Genomic DNA, 21755 nt, shown 5'->3' with positions numbered 1-21755 from the left:
AACAAACGAGTCTGTTGTGCAGTCCTAAGGATGTGAATGCAGCCCTCATCCAAAGGCTTCGATCTAGCTAATGTAAAGTTGTGTTTAATACATCTCAGAAAGCTACCCTATATACTAGGACAGAGAAATGTGTTTCATAACCATAACTGAGACCTCAGTCTCAGTCTACCTCTGAGGTCGGTAGACCTCAGTTAAGTAAAATAGTTACTGTAAAGTGATTTCCCTAATTCACTGTAGAGCTTACATATTCTGATACTGATTTTTGACATTTGATTCTTCAAGGACTCTCTGTGAACTTGAACATCTCCTCCTGCTTCCCAACATGCTTTCTGAGGCCACAGTCTGGGCATCACTGAAGGTGATGACCAGTTTTTAATCATTCCCGCAGTGCAAGAATGGCTTTGGAAATATTAGGGCCATTTGTAGAAAAAGCACTGACTCTCCTCAACACTCAAGTGGAGTTTCATATCACCACATAAATCATTCCCCTTCCAGACAACCTCTTCATTTTCTACTTCCTCTTTGAGACTGCAACAGCTGTTTGCATATTAAAGTAAAAAGTCTACTCCTTTTAGTTCTTATCAGCCTTTGCACGACAGTGCTGTTAGTGCATGCTTAGTATCACAAAACTGAAGTCGATGTCTTTATCGAGCTCCACCAGACAGCAGGAACTGTTACATTTATCTTTTCCCAGCAGGAGAAAAGGTAAGTTACTGTTGACAGTGCTGTATATCAGATGAATAATGAAGATAATGAAGATAATGAAATGAGGTGTTATAAATATATTTTTAAATTCTGTAGCTGAACCCTGCCATCCAAAATGCCAGTGCTTGAATTCCTGAGTGGTTGATAGGAAGCTTGAAATTTTGCTACTTCATTAGACAAACAGGATGTGTGGTGGATAACAGATGATGTGAAAAGACCTGTCCTTACTAAATAACCTCTACTTTGTATTTCTCTGACATCCAAATCAGAACTTGTCTAATCTAATTTTAGAAATTTTACAAATTAGGCTTTTAGGATAAGCTAAGTCTCTCTGCTTCCTTTTTATGGATACAGGGAGACAGGCCCACATGCTTATTCTCCAATGCCATGAGTTGTCTTGGCACAGTTACTTTCCACTTGTGACAGAAGGAGAATAAGCACCTAAATGAAGAGATGACACATTTAGGTCATGAGAACAAGGTGAGAGGAAATCCTGCCTATCCCAACACAAAAAATGTACTTAAATACCATATTTGTAATAATCTTGTTTCCTTCAGTTAGCGATTTTTGCATCCTACTTTGGTGTTTTTGGATATCTGGAAAATGAAATCAGCAAGAAGCTAGAGCAGACTCAGCTTCAGTAAGCTGCATTTTGCTTCCTAATGGCCAAGCATTGTTAGATGCCTAGAAGTGCTCAGAAAAGCCTGGTTCATGTGCACAAACTAAATTGGCTTATTAGTATTTGAGTTCAGGACTCATTCTTTTGAAAAATATTTTGTGATGTGACATTTAATTTTGTAGAATATGAATGCTATTACTAATAACAATTACATTAAAGAATAACTAGTAGTAAGAAAAATAGAATCATTGATATTGACCTGCAGGGCTTTTCATGGAGCTGCATGAAGGATGTGTGTCCCTTTTCCCTTTTGGCCAAAAAAGTAACTCAAATGTCCTTGAGTGATATGTACCAATGGTGCATCATTCAAGTGTGGGCTAACCAGCAAAATGGCAGAGATGTTAACAGTGGAACTTCTGCTTTTGCAGATGTTACCAATGGGACTTCTGCTTTTGCAGCATCTTCTCCCCAGTTCCACGTCTCCCTCTCCATATTTCTCTGGTCCTGCAGTTGAGGTGATTGTCCCAGCAGTGTCCCTGCCAGGTACTGCTGGGCTCATGAGATGCCCAAGGCAGGTCTCTGATTCTTGGGCAATTGCACTGAGCTTTCTGTCTCCCTGTCCCAACACAGGAACGCATGAAGGAAACCAATTGTAGCCAGAGCTGGCTCAGAATGAGTAGAAGGTGATGATGGTGACTGTGAAGTAACTTTGGGGTACCTTTTCTGTCAGGTGGGAAGAGAAAAAGAAACACTTTTCTTTTCCTTCCAAAAGAAGTCTTAATACCTGCAGGGAAACTAGACATGTAGATGCCGGGGAGTTAGAGATTCCTCAAGAAACTGGCAAGGAAGTTGTGGATAGGGTAGGCAAGCAGAGGGCTAATCAGACGAGAAGGAACATAGCAATCAACAAAACAAGGCTTCCTCGAGGACTTTATGCAGGTAGAGAGTCTCCCTTGGTAGGACACTGGTATTCTGCAAAGGCATTTGCTGGAAATCACCATGGCTCCAGCTGGGACACCCATGTTTTACAGTCTGTCTGGCAGAGGGTTATCTCCTGCCTTTCCCACCTCAAAATGCCTATGGGTTCTACATGACTTGCACATCATTCATACTTTCCTGCCTTTTTCCTTATTCACCATTAATAAATCCTTTAAAAGATGTTATTAATTGCAAGGTGCGTTTGCAAAAATACTTCTCCCAAAATAGGGTATTTGTCTTAGAGTGGAAGGCCACAAAGGAAACAAGGCCTTTGAGAGTTGGTGGCAGGTGGAGGGTAAAGATGGAGTTACGAGAAATAGTAGGCATAAGCATCATTCAGGAAGAAGTGCCTTAGGAAGAGTCAATTCCCCCACTCTCACATACTTGCAAAAAGAACACAGACATCAGTTTGCTGTCATCTTTTCCCCTTTGCTTTTACTTAAAGTGTTAGAACGTCAGGCAAACTTGACTTTAATTTTAATTCGTAGCTCAAGCTCAACTCTGGCCCTGTGGACTTTTCTGTCTCCTTCAAGTGTAAAATCATCCAAGCCATTGACTTCTTCCAGTTGCCCAAGAGCTCAGTGGAGTTTTTCTGGAAAAAGGTCAGGCTACCCAGCAATTACTTTATGTGATAGGGCTACGCAGGATAAGTTTACTGAAAAACAAACAAACAAACAAACAAACAAACAGTAGTTGTTTTGTTGAGATGGATTGGTCTGCTCCAGACAGCAGGAGACATGATTTCACAATCTGAGTCAGACTGGAACAATGAGGCCAGACATCATCATACATTGTCCCAAACCAGCCAGGATTCACGGGACCAAAGCCACAGCCATTATTGTGTGGAGCTACAGCACAATTCTCCCAAGTGATGAGGCATTAACGGGAGACAAAAGAGTATGTATGTCCCACCTGTAGCACTAATTCATCCAAGAAACCTGGTAAGAGACCACTGTGCCCTCTTTTATGTCTCCCACCCATTATGTCGTCATAAATTAAAAGATAGAGTGATAAACTGCAGTATGTAAGTAAATAGTACCTAGTAACAGTAAAACGCACAGACACATCCATTGATAAAGTTTTTTAAGAAAACAGAATACTTTATGTTGGAAAGGAGCTCTGGCAGTCACCAAGTCCAACCTTCCACTCAAAGCAGGGCCAACTTAAATCCAATTGTCCAAGCTTTGTCCTCTCAACTTTGCTATATTTGCAGGATGGAGACTCACAACTTTGCTGGGCAACAGTATTTGACTACCCTCATTTTGATTTTTCTTTTTTTTTTTTTTTTTGCTAATAATATGGATATAGATGAAAATGATCAGGAAATGTATTCTGCAAATGTGTTCTGCAAATGTTAGGTAATCTCTTGAGGACTTATTGTAAAATTAATATAATGAAAATTAAGAAAAAGTAACTTGATAGTTTGGTGAATGCAGAACAGTTCTAGTAGATGCAAGTTCAGATGCCAAGGCTCTATACTGCTCTAAACAGCTATAATATAAATTCAGCAAAAAATTATGAGTGTAATTAAAAGCAGAATTTGAGCATATGAATTGTACAGAATGCTTTGAATAAATTTGTTTGAATGCATGTTCTCAGCAAGACAGAGTGCTGAACTCAGAGTACATTCATCATGAAACACCAAAATGAAACTGGAACTGCTCACAAATTCATAAGAAACTTGGTGGTTTCCTTTTAACACAGTCACTTGTTTTGTGACATAAAGCCTGAAGATCAGCCTATAAGCTGTGCTATTGGTGCATGTTTTAAACCGATCACGAGAGGTGGATAGTTGCTGCTATCATGCCAATAGGATAGAGCTACTTTGTAAAACTTGGAAAATCTTAGCTGTTATATGAACCTGATTCTTCCAATGACTGCATAAAGATCTGATGTGAGTATAATTGCTGCTAAAATGCAAATCAATATTTACTGTATTTCTGACTGAGGGATTGCAGATTTTTTTTCTTACATTCTTAAGATTTGCTTAAATTAGGTTTATTTTCAAATGATTTGTAGGGAGTGGACTCTGATTTTGAACCAGGGGTTGTATAAGTCCCAGATCCTAAAACACAGGTCCATATAAATTCAAATCCTGGGGAATGAAGAGTTTCAGAAGCTGAACCTGTCTCGCAACTCTATCTTCTGTCATAGGTGAAGGCAGAAGAGTGGTGATAGTGAGACTCTTCAGCTTATGCATTTGGCTGCTGCTGTTTGTAAATCTTTTATTCTGAATTTCAGGGAAGAGTTTTAAGGAGAAAAAAATAAATATGTATATATTTGTATCTGTATGTTCCTGCTTTCTTTTCGTTGTTATTAAGCCCCTGCCTGCAGATGGTAGGTTGTTTTGCTTGTACAGCAAATCTGGGGACTTTCACCTTCTGCATTCCCAGGAGGAGCACAGGCTAGAAGTGGGGAATTTCTTGTGCTTCTCTGAAAAGTGTTTCTTTCTGTTGAAGTTGGAGATATGCAGAGTATTGCACCAAAATGTTACCCTGTATTGTTCAGTGCCACTGCTACGACCTGAAAAGGCGTGTGTTCTGTAGAATACATAGCTGCATTTTAAATGTAGTTAACGACATTCTCTGTAACAAAATTTAAACGCAATCTTATCCTAACATCTATGGGAAAAAAATACTTATTTGAGATTGTATTAGAATTATTGTTTTTAACGTTGAACAAAAAAAGTGACAGTGAAAAAGATACAACAGGTGACAGTTAAACAAGGCAGGGAAAGTGAAAATTCACAGCGAGGGTGCGCAAAGAAGGAAGTGAGAAATGGTATCTCTTCACCTGAAAGCCGAAGTGAGACGGAGAGCAGACTGAAAGAATGCAAATAGGCTGTCACAGGTGATGTGAACATCAGATATAAAACAATGGACCCAAAAGTAGATTGACCACATAGTGAGGTGGACAACAAGGCGCTGCAGTGAGGGTGCAACAGCAGAGAAGGGGTGTGTGGGTGTGGGGTGGGTTGGAGAGACTGAGAGCTGAAGACTACGTCCACAAGACATACTGAGGCAGGCCTGAGAAACGGACTTTGAACAAATGTTAATATGCATTGCTAGTTTTTTTTACAAAATCCCTGAAATGGCAACAAAATACCTTCTTTGTGACGGTGAATTATAGAACAGATGTAGTTTGTATGAGGATCTAGTGCTCCTCTTTTTGTTGTTTGTTTTCTGACCTAGGATTTTAAACTTTTTTTTAAAAAAAAAAACCTGGATCCTTCACTGAAGGGAAAATCAGTTTAGTCATTTCATGAGGAGGCTGAAGATTCTATTTTTTTGCACACGTGAGAGTGTTGGAAGGAAGCTTTTGAAACCGCAAGACGCAGAGAAGACAAAGGAGTTTCAGTAACAGAGAAAGACAAAGAAAGCAGTGGCTGGGACCCCTCAATCTTTTGCAGTGTACATATGTGTATGAGAACTTTGTAAGAATGCCTGTGTTACACCTGCTAAAACTGAGCATGATCTCATCGTAAGTGCTGTCAGTGTGCTAACTTGGTCTGAAGGGAAATAAAATACAAACAAGGGTCTGTATGCCATACCTACTTAACTTTAAAAGGACTAACTACTCTTTCCTTAGTCCTTTAATCCTTTAATATTTATGGCTGAAGTCTGAGTGATTATTGTAACCTTCTATGTATGTTTGAGATCTGCTTTAAACCTGGAGAAAAGACGATGTTCTTGGAAGCTTGTTTAGATTTTTCCAACAGTTCTGATTATTCTAGTGGAAGATATGCCCTTGGTCTATGAAACTTTCCTTGTTTACTGCTGCTAAGTGTCATTATTTAAATGCTAAATGTGTTTACTATTCTTAATCATCCATTCACTGGAATACAAACATTTTAATAGCTGAAATGGTGTTTCCAGGAAAGGGTTATGCATGATTTGTTAGACTATAAGGTCCCTGAATCAGTGACTGTGCCTCTGGTTGTGTTGGTTTAGTGGACAGCATAAAGAAGATTCATGCTGCACAGGATCCTTTGTTCTTCTTGTGTTGGCAGCAATCAGAGAATCAGAGAATGGTTTGGGTTGGAAGGGACCCTTTAAGGTCACCTAGTGCAACAACCCTGCAATGAGCAGGGACAATTACAGCAAGACTACTAAACAAAGGTGGTGCCAGAGGGTCTTGTACTAAGGTCTTACACTAAGACGCCCCTTTTATCTAAGAAAAGCATTACTATCTTCCAGATACATGGATGAAAGGAATAGAATTTAATTCACGGTTCACGTTATTCAGATGTGGGTTTCAGTCTGTGATTTCCATGTTCCTTTGCTTACAAAGCTTCTTGCAAACTCTTCAATATTGTCAGCATTGTGGGAGCTGTCACTAAGTGAGGTCAAATCAGTCCTAGAATCAGAACAGACTGCTGCCATCCTCCCTCATCAACTCACTGTGATTCACAACCTGAGTGTTCCCTGAAAATAAGATCCAGCAGGCATAACAATAAACACGTGCCAAAGAGATCTACTCAAAGCACAGCTACTTAAAAGAACTATCCCAGCTTTTGCTCAAGAGCTCCATGGTTTAAGCACACACCAGAGTTTGACGTTGCCCTTTTTCCACCACTGTTACCTCCGGAGACCATCTTTATAACATACAGCTCTGTTAGGACAAGCACCTCTTCAGGTCTGTCTGTAGAATTGAATTAAGTCTATGCTTTATGTTGAAAATTGAATAATATGTTGAAAACAATATTATGGCCTGGAGCATACAGCTTATGCTGTATGCCAATGGGAATGCCAAGTCTAAATTTTCTGAGGGAACAAGAAACATCTTTCTCACTCCTTACCAGGAAAATTTTGGTGAACCACTTGAAATTTTATGTGAACTGCTGCATTTTGTTGGTCAAAAAATACTTTTTTTTTTGAGATGAGCGTTACAATCCCTGTCGGCATGTGAGCTGGAGACAGGACTAAAGTCATAGACATGATCAACTGAATCAAAAGTAGGAAAACTATACACAGTGTAATTTTGACATTTGGTGGAACTTTAGCAATTTATTATCATTTCCCTCTAGATTTCTCTCAGCATTCACTAAGAAAACTTATCAGAATACGCTCCTTTGAGCCAAAGAGAGTCAAGTATGGGTTTCAATTTAGTACTTACAGTAAAATATAAAAGCTGTATAAAAAGTGAAGATTATATTCCCCCCTTTTCCCATTCATATTGTAATGCCTTTGTTTTCATTGTTCCGATTCAACTTTTTAGTCTTGGGCCCTACATCCTCATTGGAACTATTACAACTCATAAAAAGCCACAACGGTTTTTACACGTCTGATGCTATGAACCCTCATCACCTCAACCCTCAAAGGTTTATTTAGCTTCATTTTCGTAATCACACAGCACTGTGTGAAAACTTGCTTTTTCTTCTGCAGGTTGGTCTGGGAAACCAACTTACTGACAGGATCCGAATTGCTGTTGAAATGTCATACAACTTCCTCATGTTCTCAGATGTGGATTTCAATTCCTGACTTTGCTTCCAGAACCACTAACTGCTGAGTTTTATGGTTCCTTTCTTATATCCCTACGAAGTTGTAACAGACAGATGAAGAATATGCTTTAGAAATGGCCTTTTGCTTAAAGGAAAAAAAAGACAGTGCTGTGACAAAGTTGTTGGGATTGTTGTGTACACGGGCTACTGCACAGCAGGGCATGGCATATGTTTTACAAAAGACAGGGAGAAAATTAGGGCTATTCTGTAACAGCATGAGTGGTTGGTACTGCAAGCTCAGAAGAAATCACCTTGCAGATGCTCATGCAGGCCTTCTTTATGGAAATATGTCAGGATGCCTGGCAGAGCCAGATGATTAGGTTGCGTGGGTAGACTGCACCGAGGTTGCGCGACGGGCTGATGTCCACTAGTGCGAGCACGGAAATAATTTCTAATGCAGTTTCTAATACAGATCCTTGCTGATAGTTCCTTGACCCTTCTAATACAGACCCTTACTGATCTCCACAAGCATTCCATGAGCCTGCTTTCAGTACCACAAGTAAAAATGTTTCCCTGTTTGGTTCTTCTACCTATTTATGGTATATGTCGTGTTCTTCTCACACTAATCCATCTGGTCAGGCAAGATTTGCTCTTACTTGATATTTAATAATTATGATTGTTTTATGCTGCGGATTTGATTATGTATCCCCTTATTTTTGTTCTATCCTTTTACTCTCAGTAATATGTATATTATAAAAAGCCCCTTCCCCTACGTTATGCCAGATACATACTCTGCATTCTCAATGTATCCCGAGCTGTAAAAACAGAGCAGATGACCCCAAATGTCCCACATGAGGCTAATCCAGGAATCTAAATATCTGTAGGAAATACTGTTAAATTCCTCATTCAGTTCTTCCCTGTATGTCCACCTGTTTCTAGGTAGGCTGTGTGGAGAAGTGAGTATAGCAGGAGACTGAGGACAGTAAATTTCTTTATAGTATTAACTGTGACACATTGTGGTGGCTACGTAATGAGTGAAATTTAACCTGCCTGTCAGGGCAACATTTGTTTCTGCTTGCAAGAAATGGAGATATCGATGCTGATGTTGTTTATTAGCTCATTTCTCATACAGCTAAAATACTTACCCATTTATCACACATTAAGTAGTGGCATTTCAGTCCGTCCTCTGATAAAGGTAATTAGCTTTCATTTACATGTAATAAGTCTGCTTACTGTAGTTTGCATATCCACCTTTATGGTAACATAAAAGTCACCTTCAGCGGTGACATCAAAAGATTAAGGTCTAAATTTTTAGGAAAAGTCCTCTAATTTTGGCTGCTAACTTTGATAAAGCTTGAGCCTGACTTTCTGAGGTACTGAGACCTCAAAGGTGGAAGCAATCAGAAAAATGCAGCACCTAAGAAAATCACAGCCAAAATGTTTCAGGCTGAGGCACAAATGAATGAGGAAGTAAAATTAAAAGCCTTCTCCAGTAAGTCTAGCTCTGGGGAAGTCTAAAATTGTTCCTTCTTTTCTTTACTTCCTTATGTTTATTTCTGGATCTCCTCTAATCTTTCAGATTATACTGTATGTTAGCATGCCTTATTCAAAGTAATTCTTTCTTCTGATCTGTTATCTCATTAGTTTTTTTACGACTGTTGTCCCTGGGTTGTGGAGTTTTTTTGCTTTTTAGGTAGGCTGATCTGTATACAGAAGCACAAACAACAGTTCTCTTGTTACTAGAACAGGAAAATACTCACTCTAAAACAACTTTCTGCTTTTGCATTATTTCAGGGCTGTTGGTTTACTGTCAGCAATACAAGGTACTTTGTACATGGCAGGCATGGCCACCTGCAAAGGGAAAGAATTAGCAGCAGACTTGAAACCTAATCCATTCTGAAGCAGACTTTAATTTACCTACCCCAAGATTTCCAATACCTCACATGGAGCTCCCGGTATCTGCTGGTCCTGAGGTTAAAGAACTCACACAATAAGTACCCTCAAAAAAGTATACAAAGCAGAGTTGAAACAAAATCAGGGTTAGTGATCTTGTAAACGACATAGGTGTTAGTGCAGGCAGTTACAAAGTCTGCTTGTGCACGTCTATGAAGCTCTCACAGTTTCAGTGTGAAGCTGTTGAAAAGCGCTGCTCTGTCAGACTATTTAAGACTCCCTGCAAGGTACGGATCCTGAAAGCCTCACGGACGAAGTTGTGGCAATATTTTCTTTCCCTTCATTGACATAGGTCAGTGGTTCATATTCTGTGTGTGTGCATGGATCGTTTGAATCAGGATTTTCCTTATTTCTAGTGGTAGTCTAGTGTTTGTTTTTATTTTTGATGATTTTTAGCTGTGATAGGCTTTTAAGGCTAGTATGGCTCTAATCCATCTCAGCAGAAGACAGTTGTTGCAAGTGATGCAATCTGATGCAATCCTACTTTTGTTTCAGATCCACCTGAGAAAATGTTCCAGATCCTCACAATGCTGTTGGTGGAAACACAGCTCTATGTGGTTTCAGGTGAGAGAGAAACTGCCTTTCAATTCCACCAGCAGAACCAATGCAGAGACCGCTACGCCCTCAGCACATGGGCTTCAGCATCTCCAGCGACACTTGGATGAATAGCCAGTGATGTCTTGAGGCTCTGCTTTACAGAACGCACTGTGTACTAATTGAGTGCAGGACAGATGTCCATTGCTTTCCACAACTGGGCTTCTTTAAAGCATGCTGTATGGACAGGCATAGCTGTGAGAGGGAGGATGACCAAACCCACCTAAGGCAACTGTAAATTAAACAACCTCAGTGTGAGGCCGAGTGAGGTAAAACCACGTGTATTTATTCCCCTGTCGGTGCCTGTAGCGGGAGCAGCTTGGCTGAAGCCCAAAAGGGGCTTGGCACGTCTTCATATTATTTTTACCCTCACTACAGTTGTATTAAAGTGAATAAACAAACATTGCTAAGAGGAATTGAAGCTTTCCCTCTAAGTTTTTCACAAACAGTTGCATGAACTTCTCTTTTGAATGTTACTATCAATATTTCCAAGTGCTTTTGAAATAAGTCTACCAATACAGGGTACATCCAATATAGAAAGTAGTAACAAGGTATATTGAATGATGTATCATAAATAACTCTCCTTTATCAGTACACTTTAAAATGGTAAAATATTCATAAAAATATGAATTTCAGATTTTCTGAGTGGCTAAGAAGATTATTTTTATATACTTTCTGTAATACTGTTGCATATATCTGAGAAGACACATAGCATCAAATGATACTCACATGGCCCCAGGCTTATGGAACTCTAATTGCTACATAGCAATTCTTCCAAGTTACACATGCTTATCCAGTTTCACAGGAGTTACACTGGATTTTCTCTTTGTAAAGGATAATGAAATTAGGTATACTACTTTCAAAATTAACTGTTTCCTTACTAGAATCCTAGGACATATAAGATACAATCATAGTTTCACAGAAGTTCTCCCTGTGTAATCACTTACTCAGCCTTAAGTTATTTCTAAAATGTGAAAATTGCTCATTTTGTCCTTGTCTTTCAGACTTTGTAATCAATACAGAACATAGATGATTTGCTATAAATACTACTGACATGGTAAAAATATTAGTCTGAACAGGGACAAAAAAAGGCTTAAAACTTTTAGTCAAACCAGTAACCATATGCTTGACTACATGACACCTTTTTGCCCAAGTTTAAAGAAAATCAGAACATATTTGAATAGAACAAACGAAACTGTTTTCTTTTCCTGCTCTAGCTTTGTTTACAGTTGAAGTTCCTCAACAGCTGTATGTTGTGGAGTATGGGAGCAACGTGACCATGGAATGCAGATTCCCCGTGAACGGCTCATTAAACCTAGGGCTCCTGACTGTTGTTTGGGAGCAAAAAAAGCAGGGCCAGCCGAAATCAAAAGAGGTGTACACACTCCACAATGGGAAGGCGTTTGCTCCATCCCAACATCACGATTACATAGGAAGAGCAGCACTTCTGCACAGCGAACTGAAATTTGGACGAGCTATCCTTCAGATCACCGGCGTGAAGATCATAGATGCAGGATCATACCTTTGTGTCATTGACTACCAGGGCGTGGACTACAAGTACATTACTTTGGAAGTAAAAGGTTAGTGGCTGAATTGAATGGAAGTATATAGTCATCGAGAGGCCCCTACTAAATTCCTACAGGTTTGTAGAAATGGATTAATTTGGAGGAATTTGTTGCTAATTCTCTCACCAAAAGCCTGTGCTCAGGCCCCAGGGGAACCGAAGCAGTTGTCTTAGTGCTGGCTAGTCTTTAGTTCAATGGTCAGCTGAGCTTCTCTAGGAGCAGCTCGTGCCCTAGAGGAGGAGTGACTGCCTCCTCGTTCATCCCTCCTCCTTCTTCCCGCACCCTCTTCTCCAGTCCCCCTACACCCTGCCTCTAATTTGACACCCGGCCCTGTTAGGCCGCCTCTGGCCATTCCCAGAAGTCTCTCAGAGGGGCCTTAATTTACTTACGAGCCCTGCTGCAGCTACCCAAGTGGCTGGGAATTCCCCAAGTGACTGCAGCTCCCAGAGCACGGACGTGTGATTTTCAGTTTGTCAAAGCCAAATGGACATTAGTAATAAAGGCGCATGTTACTGGATAGCACGATAGACCAGTCCTTTGAAAAGACTCTGGTGTTTCCCACTAACTGCTGTATGTCTGTGTGATACAAGGCAGCATTCATTTCCCACCCAGGCATTTAAATAACAAGCTTTGCCATGCGCAAAAACGCATACAGCCATTTTTAAGACCCACATTGCTTCCTCTGAACTATCTTCAGAGAAATTCTAAGTTCATTTTGTTCTAATAAGATGAAAATACCGCACTTGTCTGCAAGCTATGGTAAAACAAACATTAAAACCAGCCTTTAAATGGCATATTCAAAAAGTGAAAATAGAGTCCCAAGAGATTTCACTCGTTTCCTCTGTATTGATAAATTATAAATTGTCAACTGCTGCCCTGTATAAAGTAGTCATCTAAGCTCTGTGACTGTAGGCATGAGAAGGATTGAATAACAAATATTGAATTGTTCTACAAAACATCCTTCATCATTTCAAATAAGTACCACAGATACCACCATAGAAAAAATAAAGGGAAGGGGGTGAAGTGAAGTGGGAAAATTACTATTGTTGCATAAAGTAATTTCACTCTACTACTTCTTATGCAGCACCTTACAGGAGGATAAACACTCAAGTAACGAGAAAACCAGGTGAAGACAAGTTTGTTTTTATGTGCCAGTCAGAAGGCTTTCCTCTGGCAGAGGTTTTCTGGCAAAATGAGAAGAAGTTCAATCTCAGCGGATCTGCAAATACCACCTATACGCTGACTGCAGATGGCCTCTACAATGTCACCAGCATCCTGACGTTCAAACCAAATATGAGTGAGAACTACAGCTGTGTGTTCTGGAATAAAGACCTGAATGGAGAAACTTCAGCTCACATTTCCACTTCAGGTTCGTATCACCTTGAACTTGTATGAGACAGAGAGTGTTTGAACATAAATCGTGTCCTATGAGCCAACACTGGAATTTGGTTCTAGAAGAGAGTGTAATATTGATGCTCTGGAAAAAAAAACAAGTCAGTATTATTTACGTCTTTGAAGCCTCAGCTAGCTCACAGTCCAACAAGCCAGCCTGTCATTTTTCAGTATATTTTAATTTTAGGGTAGCTCCCATTATTTGATAGCCAGGACAGAGGGAATTCTTTAATCTGCATGGGTGTCTTCCCTGACCTAGACTCCTAATTAATTGTTCTTCAAATATGATACAGATGAACTGCAGTAGTGCTCACTCAAGTGCCATAGAAATAAGAGATTTGATTCATTTATTGTAAAGCTTCTTATAGTAATATTGCAGAAAAAAGTATTCATAAAATGAGTGTAAAACACTACGTTGATAAATTTTAAGAATCTTTTGCTCAGCCAGAGCAAGACTTTGGAAAATCAGAACTGATAACTTCATAAATGATGCCTGTTTTGTAAATTATAAATTTACTTCCTTTTCATGTTTTTGACAGCTTTAATAAGTACACAGTATAGCGGACAAAAATCCCTGATCTTATTTATCGTCCCCATGTGTGTGATGGTAGCTGTCCTTTCCTCTGCACTAATATACTTTCAAAAGAGAAAATCATGCAAGAATGGGCAACCCAAAAAAGGTACATTTTACTTCAGACAGTGGATCTTTTAACTTATTTTTTATTTTCCCTGTGAATGGTCTTTTGGAAATTTTAGTAAGTCTAGGCATGCTTGTGTGAATTTGGTCCTATTTAATTTCTAGATGCGCCCTGTTCTAAAATGAATCTTGGATCATTTGAGTTAGGTTCTATTTTCCTCGCCTTGCTACTTACCTGAGACAAGGTATACAGGAAGATATTTTTTAATCTGACCAGCTACTATTCTGTAAAGAACATAAACAAGCTTTGGCTTGGGTAAGATGGGCTGTAAAAACATAGTCTGAATGGTGGTTTTATTCATGGCTACAAAGACATTGTAGCTACAGCATATGATACAGAACTTTTATTTTTGACATTAAGGCTGTATAGCTGAAACAGTATGCTGTACAGAACTACTATGAATAGTGTTTCTTCCCTTGTTTGCAGGTGCAACAGTGGAAAAGTAATAAAGCAAACAAGCTATTATTCTAGTCTTTTCTTGAATATGAATAGACTCCAATAAACTCAGACAAACGTACTTACTGTCGTGAAATGAAAGTCTTGCTGTTATGGACTTCAGAATTTGGTTAAAAATTTGTAGAGAAGTTTATGTATTTGGTATGAGTTAATAATAAACCTAAAAGTGCTTAAAGCTCAGATTAATCTAAAAGTTTGTTGAATTGTATTTTTTCTTTCAAGTCTAGAAATGTTTAAGCTAAATTTTTATGTATCTACTTTAACAGACAGGAAAAGAAAACTGAAGCCTAACCTGAAAGATGAGAAGAGTAAGTCATAGGGTTTTTTATATTTGTGCTTAAGGCTTTTTCTTCTTACAGCTAAAACCTTTATAAATCTGTAGATGGTAATTTAAATAATGTTACATCATAATAGAGGCTACTTTTGCATTTAAATACAACTTTTCTTCAGTTTTCTGAAAATGCAGTATCTAAGGTTATGACTTTCTCACAGGCGATGTAAAAATTTATAAATGTTTGCTCCCTTTCGCTGAGGTACAGATAGCTTGCATAGATAGCTCGGTATATACCTCTGTATACTCAGTGCAGTTCTAGTAGCCTCAGCTGAGTAGGGTACACACAGAAAGCTGGTTGTTTTGTAAGGCATCAAGACTTTTGTGGTAACAGTCTGTTATACTTCTGACTTAGGCCACAGGTCTTAACAACAAATAATGATACCTCTTTTATCTGGAATATTAGATCATCTGCTGAGCCACTTCTCATCTTATGAGTATGTGACTTTCCTAGAAATCTAGGAATTTTTACACTGGAGAGGGAAGGTAATGCCTAAGAAAGTATCAGGATGCATATAACTGTCCTGTACTAAAATTGAACTGAAAAAAGAAACCACCGTAGAAAACTAAAAAGCAATATGATATGCAAGATCTTAAAATACCTACTTATATAAATCAGCTTTGTTACGTACAAATAAGTCTGAAAGGTTAACATATTGTCAGGAGGAAGGCTGCGGCCAATGTTAGGAACAGCGGTATTGGGTTCAGCTGTCCAAGCAGCTCCTGACACAGCCTACTGAGGCCAGACCTGAGGCTGCCTAATGTGTTCCAGGAATATGAATGATTCTCTCCCAAGGAGCAAAATCGGAGCAAAACTGCAATGCAGCTGACCAAGCAGCCTGAAGAAACTATATGTAGCAGTTTCTGGACACGTAGGGAGTTTGGGCTTTTCCGAGGACACAATTTACCTGAGAAGCCACCCGTGTTTCTCACCGCTAAAAAAAAATACACAAAGAAGTCACCACCTTGAAAAATGACTTCTGTAGGTGAAATGAAAACTAGGGATTGGATGGAGGGGGTATGAATTCACTGATTCTCATATAACCTCAGCTTGCATCTTAACCATATCTGTCCAATCCACTGCCATCAGTAGATATTACAGTCAAAATGACACTTTCAAAAAAACACTCTCACCTTTCAGAAATTGGCACTTGCTGGAGTCAAAGGCCCTTTCTTACTTTTCACATGATGGTGTGAAACTTCAGTGGAATTATGCCCTGTGCAAATGAACAAAAGCTCGATGCAAGCGTCAATCTGGGGGACAGCGTTGGTGCGTGTCCAGGCGTAATCCCAGTGCAGGTTGTCTGAGCACAGCATGTCTTCCCATGGCTTTTTGTATTACTGTTGTAGAATTTTCCACTTTGTAGGCCCCAGCCTCCTCTGTGCACTTACTGAAATGAAGAAATTGAAGGAGAGGTTACTGCTTTCTGTGGTTTTGTTTTACTTCTTCATTTTAATGACCGAAAATCTTTATGCAACATGCAGTAAGTCATATGACAAACATTTATATTTCTCAGCATCACATATTTTTAAAAAACACTGGAAAGAACCTTTTTTCCATGATGAGTAGGTAGTTGAAACATAAAAGCCACAGATACTTTACCAGAGAGCCTTGGAAATGACCCACATGGCCCTGGTTACAGGAACAAGGATTGTTCGTGTTATCATTTTAACTTACAGCTCAAGCTGTATCAGCACTGAAGATGTAGGACATTTGACCTCATCACTGAAGTCCCAGTTCTGCAAACTTTTATTCAGATGCACAGATTTTACTGACAAGCATTCCCGTGGATGCTATCTAACCAGATTTCAGTTTTGTTATTTCATTTATATGTCTGATAGTCAGTGATAGCTTTGACATAATAGAAAATACAGAATTTGGACCACAGGTAAAACAGAGAAAGAAATTTCTTCCCTTTGAAAAGATTGCAACACGATGTCTTTGTAATTAATGGCAGCTTTAAGGAGCCATTGTAACTTCAGCATGGCCCAGAAAAGCTTGCATACAATGAAGACAGAGATTTCACTCTTTACCATTCAGTTGTTAAAATCAGGATATTTATTTGCTTAAATTATTGCCGCTTTAAAAAATAATGCTATTCCATTTTCTTTCTTTAAGGAGACGATTTTAACTCTCAAACTGAGGCTTTATACTTGTCAACTATCACGGCTTCGAGAGACAGCGGGAGTGTGGGTCTGTAAAAACTCTTCTTCTCACATGCCATAATTTGCACTTTTTGTATCTGTTTTTGGGGACTTCAAAGTAAAGTTACAGCACTTTAGCTTTGGGACGAACAATGAACTCATGGGGATTTATTGGCACTGCAGCAATGGAAAGATATGCCTCTTCAGAGACTATATCTTGAAGTTACTGAGAATTATGCTGTCATGAAATGTGGTTTACCATTGTGAAGAGGTTATCTGAGTGCCTTTTATACACTTCACTTTTGGACTTACTGTTGCTCAAGGAATTTTTGTTTAGGAATGCCTTTATTAACTGTTCCAGTCTCAGGAATGGTGCTTGGATTCAAACATCTTGTGGGAATTTGAATAAAAGCTATACACGCTATCTTAAGCCTGAACAGTCGACTTTCAGGTGGAGACATCATTACATGCCTGTCTCTCATTTCCAAACTTTCCAAAACATTAAACTGGAAATTACCACCAGTACCCACCAGCACCCACCAGCATGGCAATATACGGAAGATATTTCATATCACAAAAGCAATAAAAGGTTGAAGTTAAATCAAAGGACAGACAAAAAAAATACCTACACCAACAGTAAATCAACATTATGTCACAGAAGAGAATTTTAATGCACAGCCTGTGTAAAACCCCGTCAATAAGTCAAGTAAAAAACGTGAACTGTGATGCTATGCTACATGTCAGTAAGAAGTTTTACATTTGAAATGATTACTCAACAGAATTTTCTTTAGGAGGAATTTGGAAGCAAAAGTGAAAATGAAGCTCAGCCAGATTCTCCACTGATTATTTTTAGACAGTAATTTTAACTTTTCTCGGAGGAAAATATGAGTTTTCCATGCCAGGCACTTACCTGTTTTACTTCCTATTACTGGAATGCCTAAAAATGCCTCATTCAACTGCGAATACACCATGTGCTGGGCACAGCTTCTACAGTGCCAGGTTTGAAAAAACATCCAACAGGAAACAATTCTGCATCTTGGATAATCATCAGATACTGAAGCAAGGGCACAGGGTAGGATTTGTCATATTATTTTCAAAGAGCACTGGCTCTGGTGAGCTGCGTTTTCTCCTAAGACAGACCTAACAAGGTTGAATAAAGGTGTTCACATGGGAATTACTTTTGTCATTATCTCATTCTTGGAAGAGTGCTATCTGTTCCACAAAAAATATCATATCAGTAATGTTACGGTTTTCTTCATAGCACTTGCTCTGGATTAGATGGGAGCTGCTTCTCCAGTGTCACGTTGCAGCTATTTACTCCAACACAAAGTGGACCTACAGTGCTGCCATGAGACCAGAGAGACCCTCACCCTCTTCTGTTTCACCAGATGTCTAATTTTAAATAGCAGGGCTGCTGCTGATTTTACTTGTGGAAGAGAAAAAAACAATCTCTGTCATCACCTCTACTTTAATATCTATGTATTGTACCTTTAAATACTCATTTGTAGCCATTGGATTCAGCTGAGACAAATCCACACCAGGCTTGCTATGTCCTCGCTGACATGGCAGATCAGGTAGATGTTGGAGAATCAGAGGCAGCTTCTTGAAGCATTGCTTAGCTTCAGAAGCAATAGCAGCTTGGGAACTGCCCTGGCTTGCACCATCTAGCAATACTTAAGGGTCAGTGCATAAGGTCAAGCCATTTTCTCCCTGTGCCAGATTTGTATTCTGCTGGGAACCATGAGGCCCTTCTGTCAGCTGCGGTGAAAAATCTAACCCACTGTGTTCCTGGAAGGACTTCATTTTGCATTTTTCTATTTCCTTTTTCCTCATAAGCACAAAATGGAGGTAATTAAAACTGAATTTATGTGCATGAACATAAACAGTACCTCACACCCTTTGAAATTAGATTATGCTGATTATCGTTGTTCCTTACTGAAATGGAAGTCACCCTGACATTATCTTATGCTGCTGAGTAAATGTTGGCTTGGCGTGGGCAGGGAAGAACAGGTGTGGGCAGCGCTTCCTATCCATTTAGCAGGCATAGCAAACACTACCCTGCTTTCCCTCTTAATGGTCTGTACATTGAAAGGTTTCACCTGGCATCTCTAGTGAGAGGCAGCTCAGCTTTGCACAACAATCCTTTGCTCTATCCACTCCATTACATATGAGAGGAGCGATAATACTATTTACTGTAATAACCATAAGAATACCTGGAAATGTATCTTGGTTTACGAGTCTCTATTTTTACCAGCTCTGACTGGATACTTATGAACTGCAATAAAAATGAATCAAGATGATTGCCACATCTTAGTATGTGAAAGCTAGCTTGTCAGCAGCTTGACCAGTCTGTATGTGTCTATGAATTCACGCATGAGTTATTTTTTACTGTAAACCATTGAGCATATGATATGTGTGTGATACGATGAGTCTCTGTTCTTTCTGCTTCAGCTACTGCTTACACGCTGTTATCTTGAAACAGCTGAAGTAAGAGTTTTCAGATCCAGAGAAACTGCCTGCAAAATGTTTGAAGGGCTTGGGTTTGGGTGTTTTTTGGATAGTTTTGAAGTTTACAGTGAGCTGGTATTATTAGACCATAATATGTTAGATATTTTTAGATGTAATATAAAGATTAGTTTGTAGGGATTGATTTTAAAACTTACTTGTACTCTGAACTGGCATTTTAGAGTGGCATAGTGGATACCTTGCATAGGAAGCTTCTGTTATCTTTTATGATATTTACCTCTTCTATTAATGTCCTTACATTTGTCCCAACTAGGAGAATGTCATGAGCAATAGTATGTTAGTATACTGTGTAAAGGTATGGATTCAGTTAAAGCTGGTGGAATGTTTGTATGAAAAGATAAGCAAAGAATCTACCCACTGGTTTATAGTCATAAAAAGCATAGTTCCCTGAATTTTAATGATGACCATTTTTCACAAGCCAGAAAAAAAAAAAAAAGGCTTTAAGTAGTGAATTCTTCTTGTCTGGCTAAGGAACACTACTTTTGCAATCCTCTGGCCTGCTTTACTATGAGTGAGATATTTGCCATTTTAGCACAGGGATGACTGGCAAATTGTTTGATTAGTGTTCCTGCTCGTTCCTCACCTCTGCTATTTACGGTAGATTTTAAGGGCCTGCAGTAGGTTCACCTGGGCCTTTCCACCACAGCAACATTTTCAGTATCTGTGAGCTGCAGCTTGCTCTGTGATTAGGAGCACAGAGGAGAGTAAGATTAGCTCTGTTTTGTACCACATTTTCATACCGGCAACAGCCTAAACCCACTCCATTTCCTTGATTTCCATTGGCACAGACATGGTGGAAAGCAACAGTTAACATCAAGAATGTTGTTAGTATCTTTGGGAAAAGATTGAAATGGAAAAAGGATTTCTAGTGGCCAGTTCTTATGAGACCTACATCTGCATGCCAGAAAACTAGCAGATAATTCTGACCATGGCTTTACTGTGAGCAGATGGAAATGCCTTTTAGAGGTTTGGATTGCCAATGAACAAAACCCTATGTCTTTCTTAAGAAATGATGCAGTCATCTTTTCTTACAGAATTTCTTCCTTCACCTGACAGAAACATGCTGCTTGCCACCAAAACCAGTAACTTCCTACTTCACAAAATAGCAAAGGAGAAAGGTTTTACAAACCATCTCTATACTGTAAAGAATCACTGTTACTGGAACAGATCTAACTTCAAAGTTGGCTTTACTTTCTGTGGGGTTGGGGGTCAACTAAGTGATCTCCAGAAGTCCCTTCTAACCAAAAGTGACTGCTGACTGTAAATTTTTGTTCATTTAGCTTCCATATCCTGTAATTATCTGATTTTTATTATACTCTGATAAAAGTGTGGCCTGAAAGTATAGCCCCAGATCAATGACTGTCATCCGGTTTGACAAGACATCCTATTTTTCCTCAGCATGTTGTCAAGTGTGCTCTGCAATACTATTTTATAGCCAGCGCACTATAATATTTCACTCAACTGCAATATGCAGCCATATGGTAAAAAGTAGCTGACACAGGTAAGTGCACCATGCAAACATTGTTAAAAGCCGACTTGAAAGAAACATTAATCAATTTCAGATGTATTTGCTTTTGGTTTTGATGTTTACTGCCCATTTTCTGCAGCTGAGGTTTGTTTACTCACAAGCCTCTTTCCTTAATGGGCTTTTCCGAGTGAGAAGTGAAACGTCTTTCATGTAAAGTCTGTGTTAGAAACCACATTACATAAGGAAATAAAACAAACCATATGCAGTAGAAATTTGAAGGGTGGGTTTAAGTGCATTCGTTATACACACGTGTTTTTCAAGCAGTGGGGCAAGATGATTACATGAATCTCAGCTGCCCAAGGCAGGGTTTTCTGTGGTGAGGTGGGGAATCTATCTAGTCAGAAATTTAGAGTTCTAATTGCAATGGAAATATTATTCGCAATAAGATTGTTGTACTACTGGATGACTGCATATGTGTATGAGATCCACCTTTTGTCAGGTAAGATGATGAACATACTTTTCCAGATCTAAAACAGACAATTGTCAATCTTAATAATGCTCCAGCTTGGCAACAGTTATACCTAAATGCTAAGCTGACAAACTGAAATAACTCTTTCCACCTTGTATTCATGGAGCAGGAAAGTAAAGCCTGGCAGAACAAAGAGGTCAGGTATTGGTGAAGAGACATATAAACCGGAGAATGTCACTGAGAAAGGAGAAGCTTTTGGTGGGAAAGGGGAACAGAAGAAGGCCAACAATTTTTCTTTTTAAAAGGGACTCAGAATTTTTGTGAGAATAGTAAAGTCAGATGAAGCACTGTAAGCTCAAAGAATTTCCTGGTTCTTACAAGAAGCCATGAACTGTTGAGGAATGCTTCTGTAAATC

The 21755-nt window shown here is 39.1% G+C and overlaps 1 protein-coding gene and 1 long non-coding RNA gene across 7 annotated transcripts in view; one reads left to right on the top strand and one right to left on the bottom strand.

Annotated features, from left to right (window-relative positions):
• Positions 1 to 21755, bottom strand: part of LOC134508951 (uncharacterized) — a 56323-nt gene that overhangs the window by 19202 nt on the left and 15366 nt on the right. For 2 of the 5 annotated variants that reach the window (XR_010069187.1, XR_010069188.1), the window contains exon 3: positions 15866 to 16122. This is a non-coding gene — a long non-coding RNA (uncharacterized LOC134508951). Of the gene's footprint in view, positions 1 to 2733; positions 2958 to 9503; positions 9594 to 13195; positions 13332 to 15865; positions 16123 to 21755 lie in introns of those variants that run through there. The other 3 variants (XR_010069186.1, XR_010069190.1, XR_010069189.1) reach the window with 3 other exon arrangements.
• On the top strand, positions 4030 to 18969 carry LOC134508946 (programmed cell death 1 ligand 2-like). Of its 2 annotated transcripts, XM_063321169.1 has the most exons (7): positions 4030 to 4196; positions 10191 to 10259; positions 11507 to 11869; positions 12939 to 13223; positions 13786 to 13926; positions 14667 to 14708; positions 16851 to 18969. In XM_063321169.1, the coding sequence occupies exons 2-7, from the start codon at positions 10205 to 10207 to the stop codon at positions 16931 to 16933; spliced, it is 969 nt and encodes a 322-aa protein (XP_063177239.1). In that variant the 5' UTR covers positions 4030 to 4196; positions 10191 to 10204; the 3' UTR covers positions 16934 to 18969. The 2 variants fall into 2 exon arrangements, with proteins under 2 accessions (XP_063177239.1, XP_063177240.1); XM_063321170.1 differs by lacking the exon at positions 4030 to 4196 and having other exon boundaries at positions 9949 to 10259.

Source organism: Chroicocephalus ridibundus, chromosome Z (assembly GCF_963924245.1).
Source record: "Chroicocephalus ridibundus chromosome Z, bChrRid1.1, whole genome shotgun sequence".
In the NCBI taxonomy this organism is placed as follows: domain Eukaryota; kingdom Metazoa; phylum Chordata; class Aves; order Charadriiformes; family Laridae; genus Chroicocephalus; species Chroicocephalus ridibundus.
This window is presented reverse-complemented; position numbering and strand designations above follow the sequence as displayed.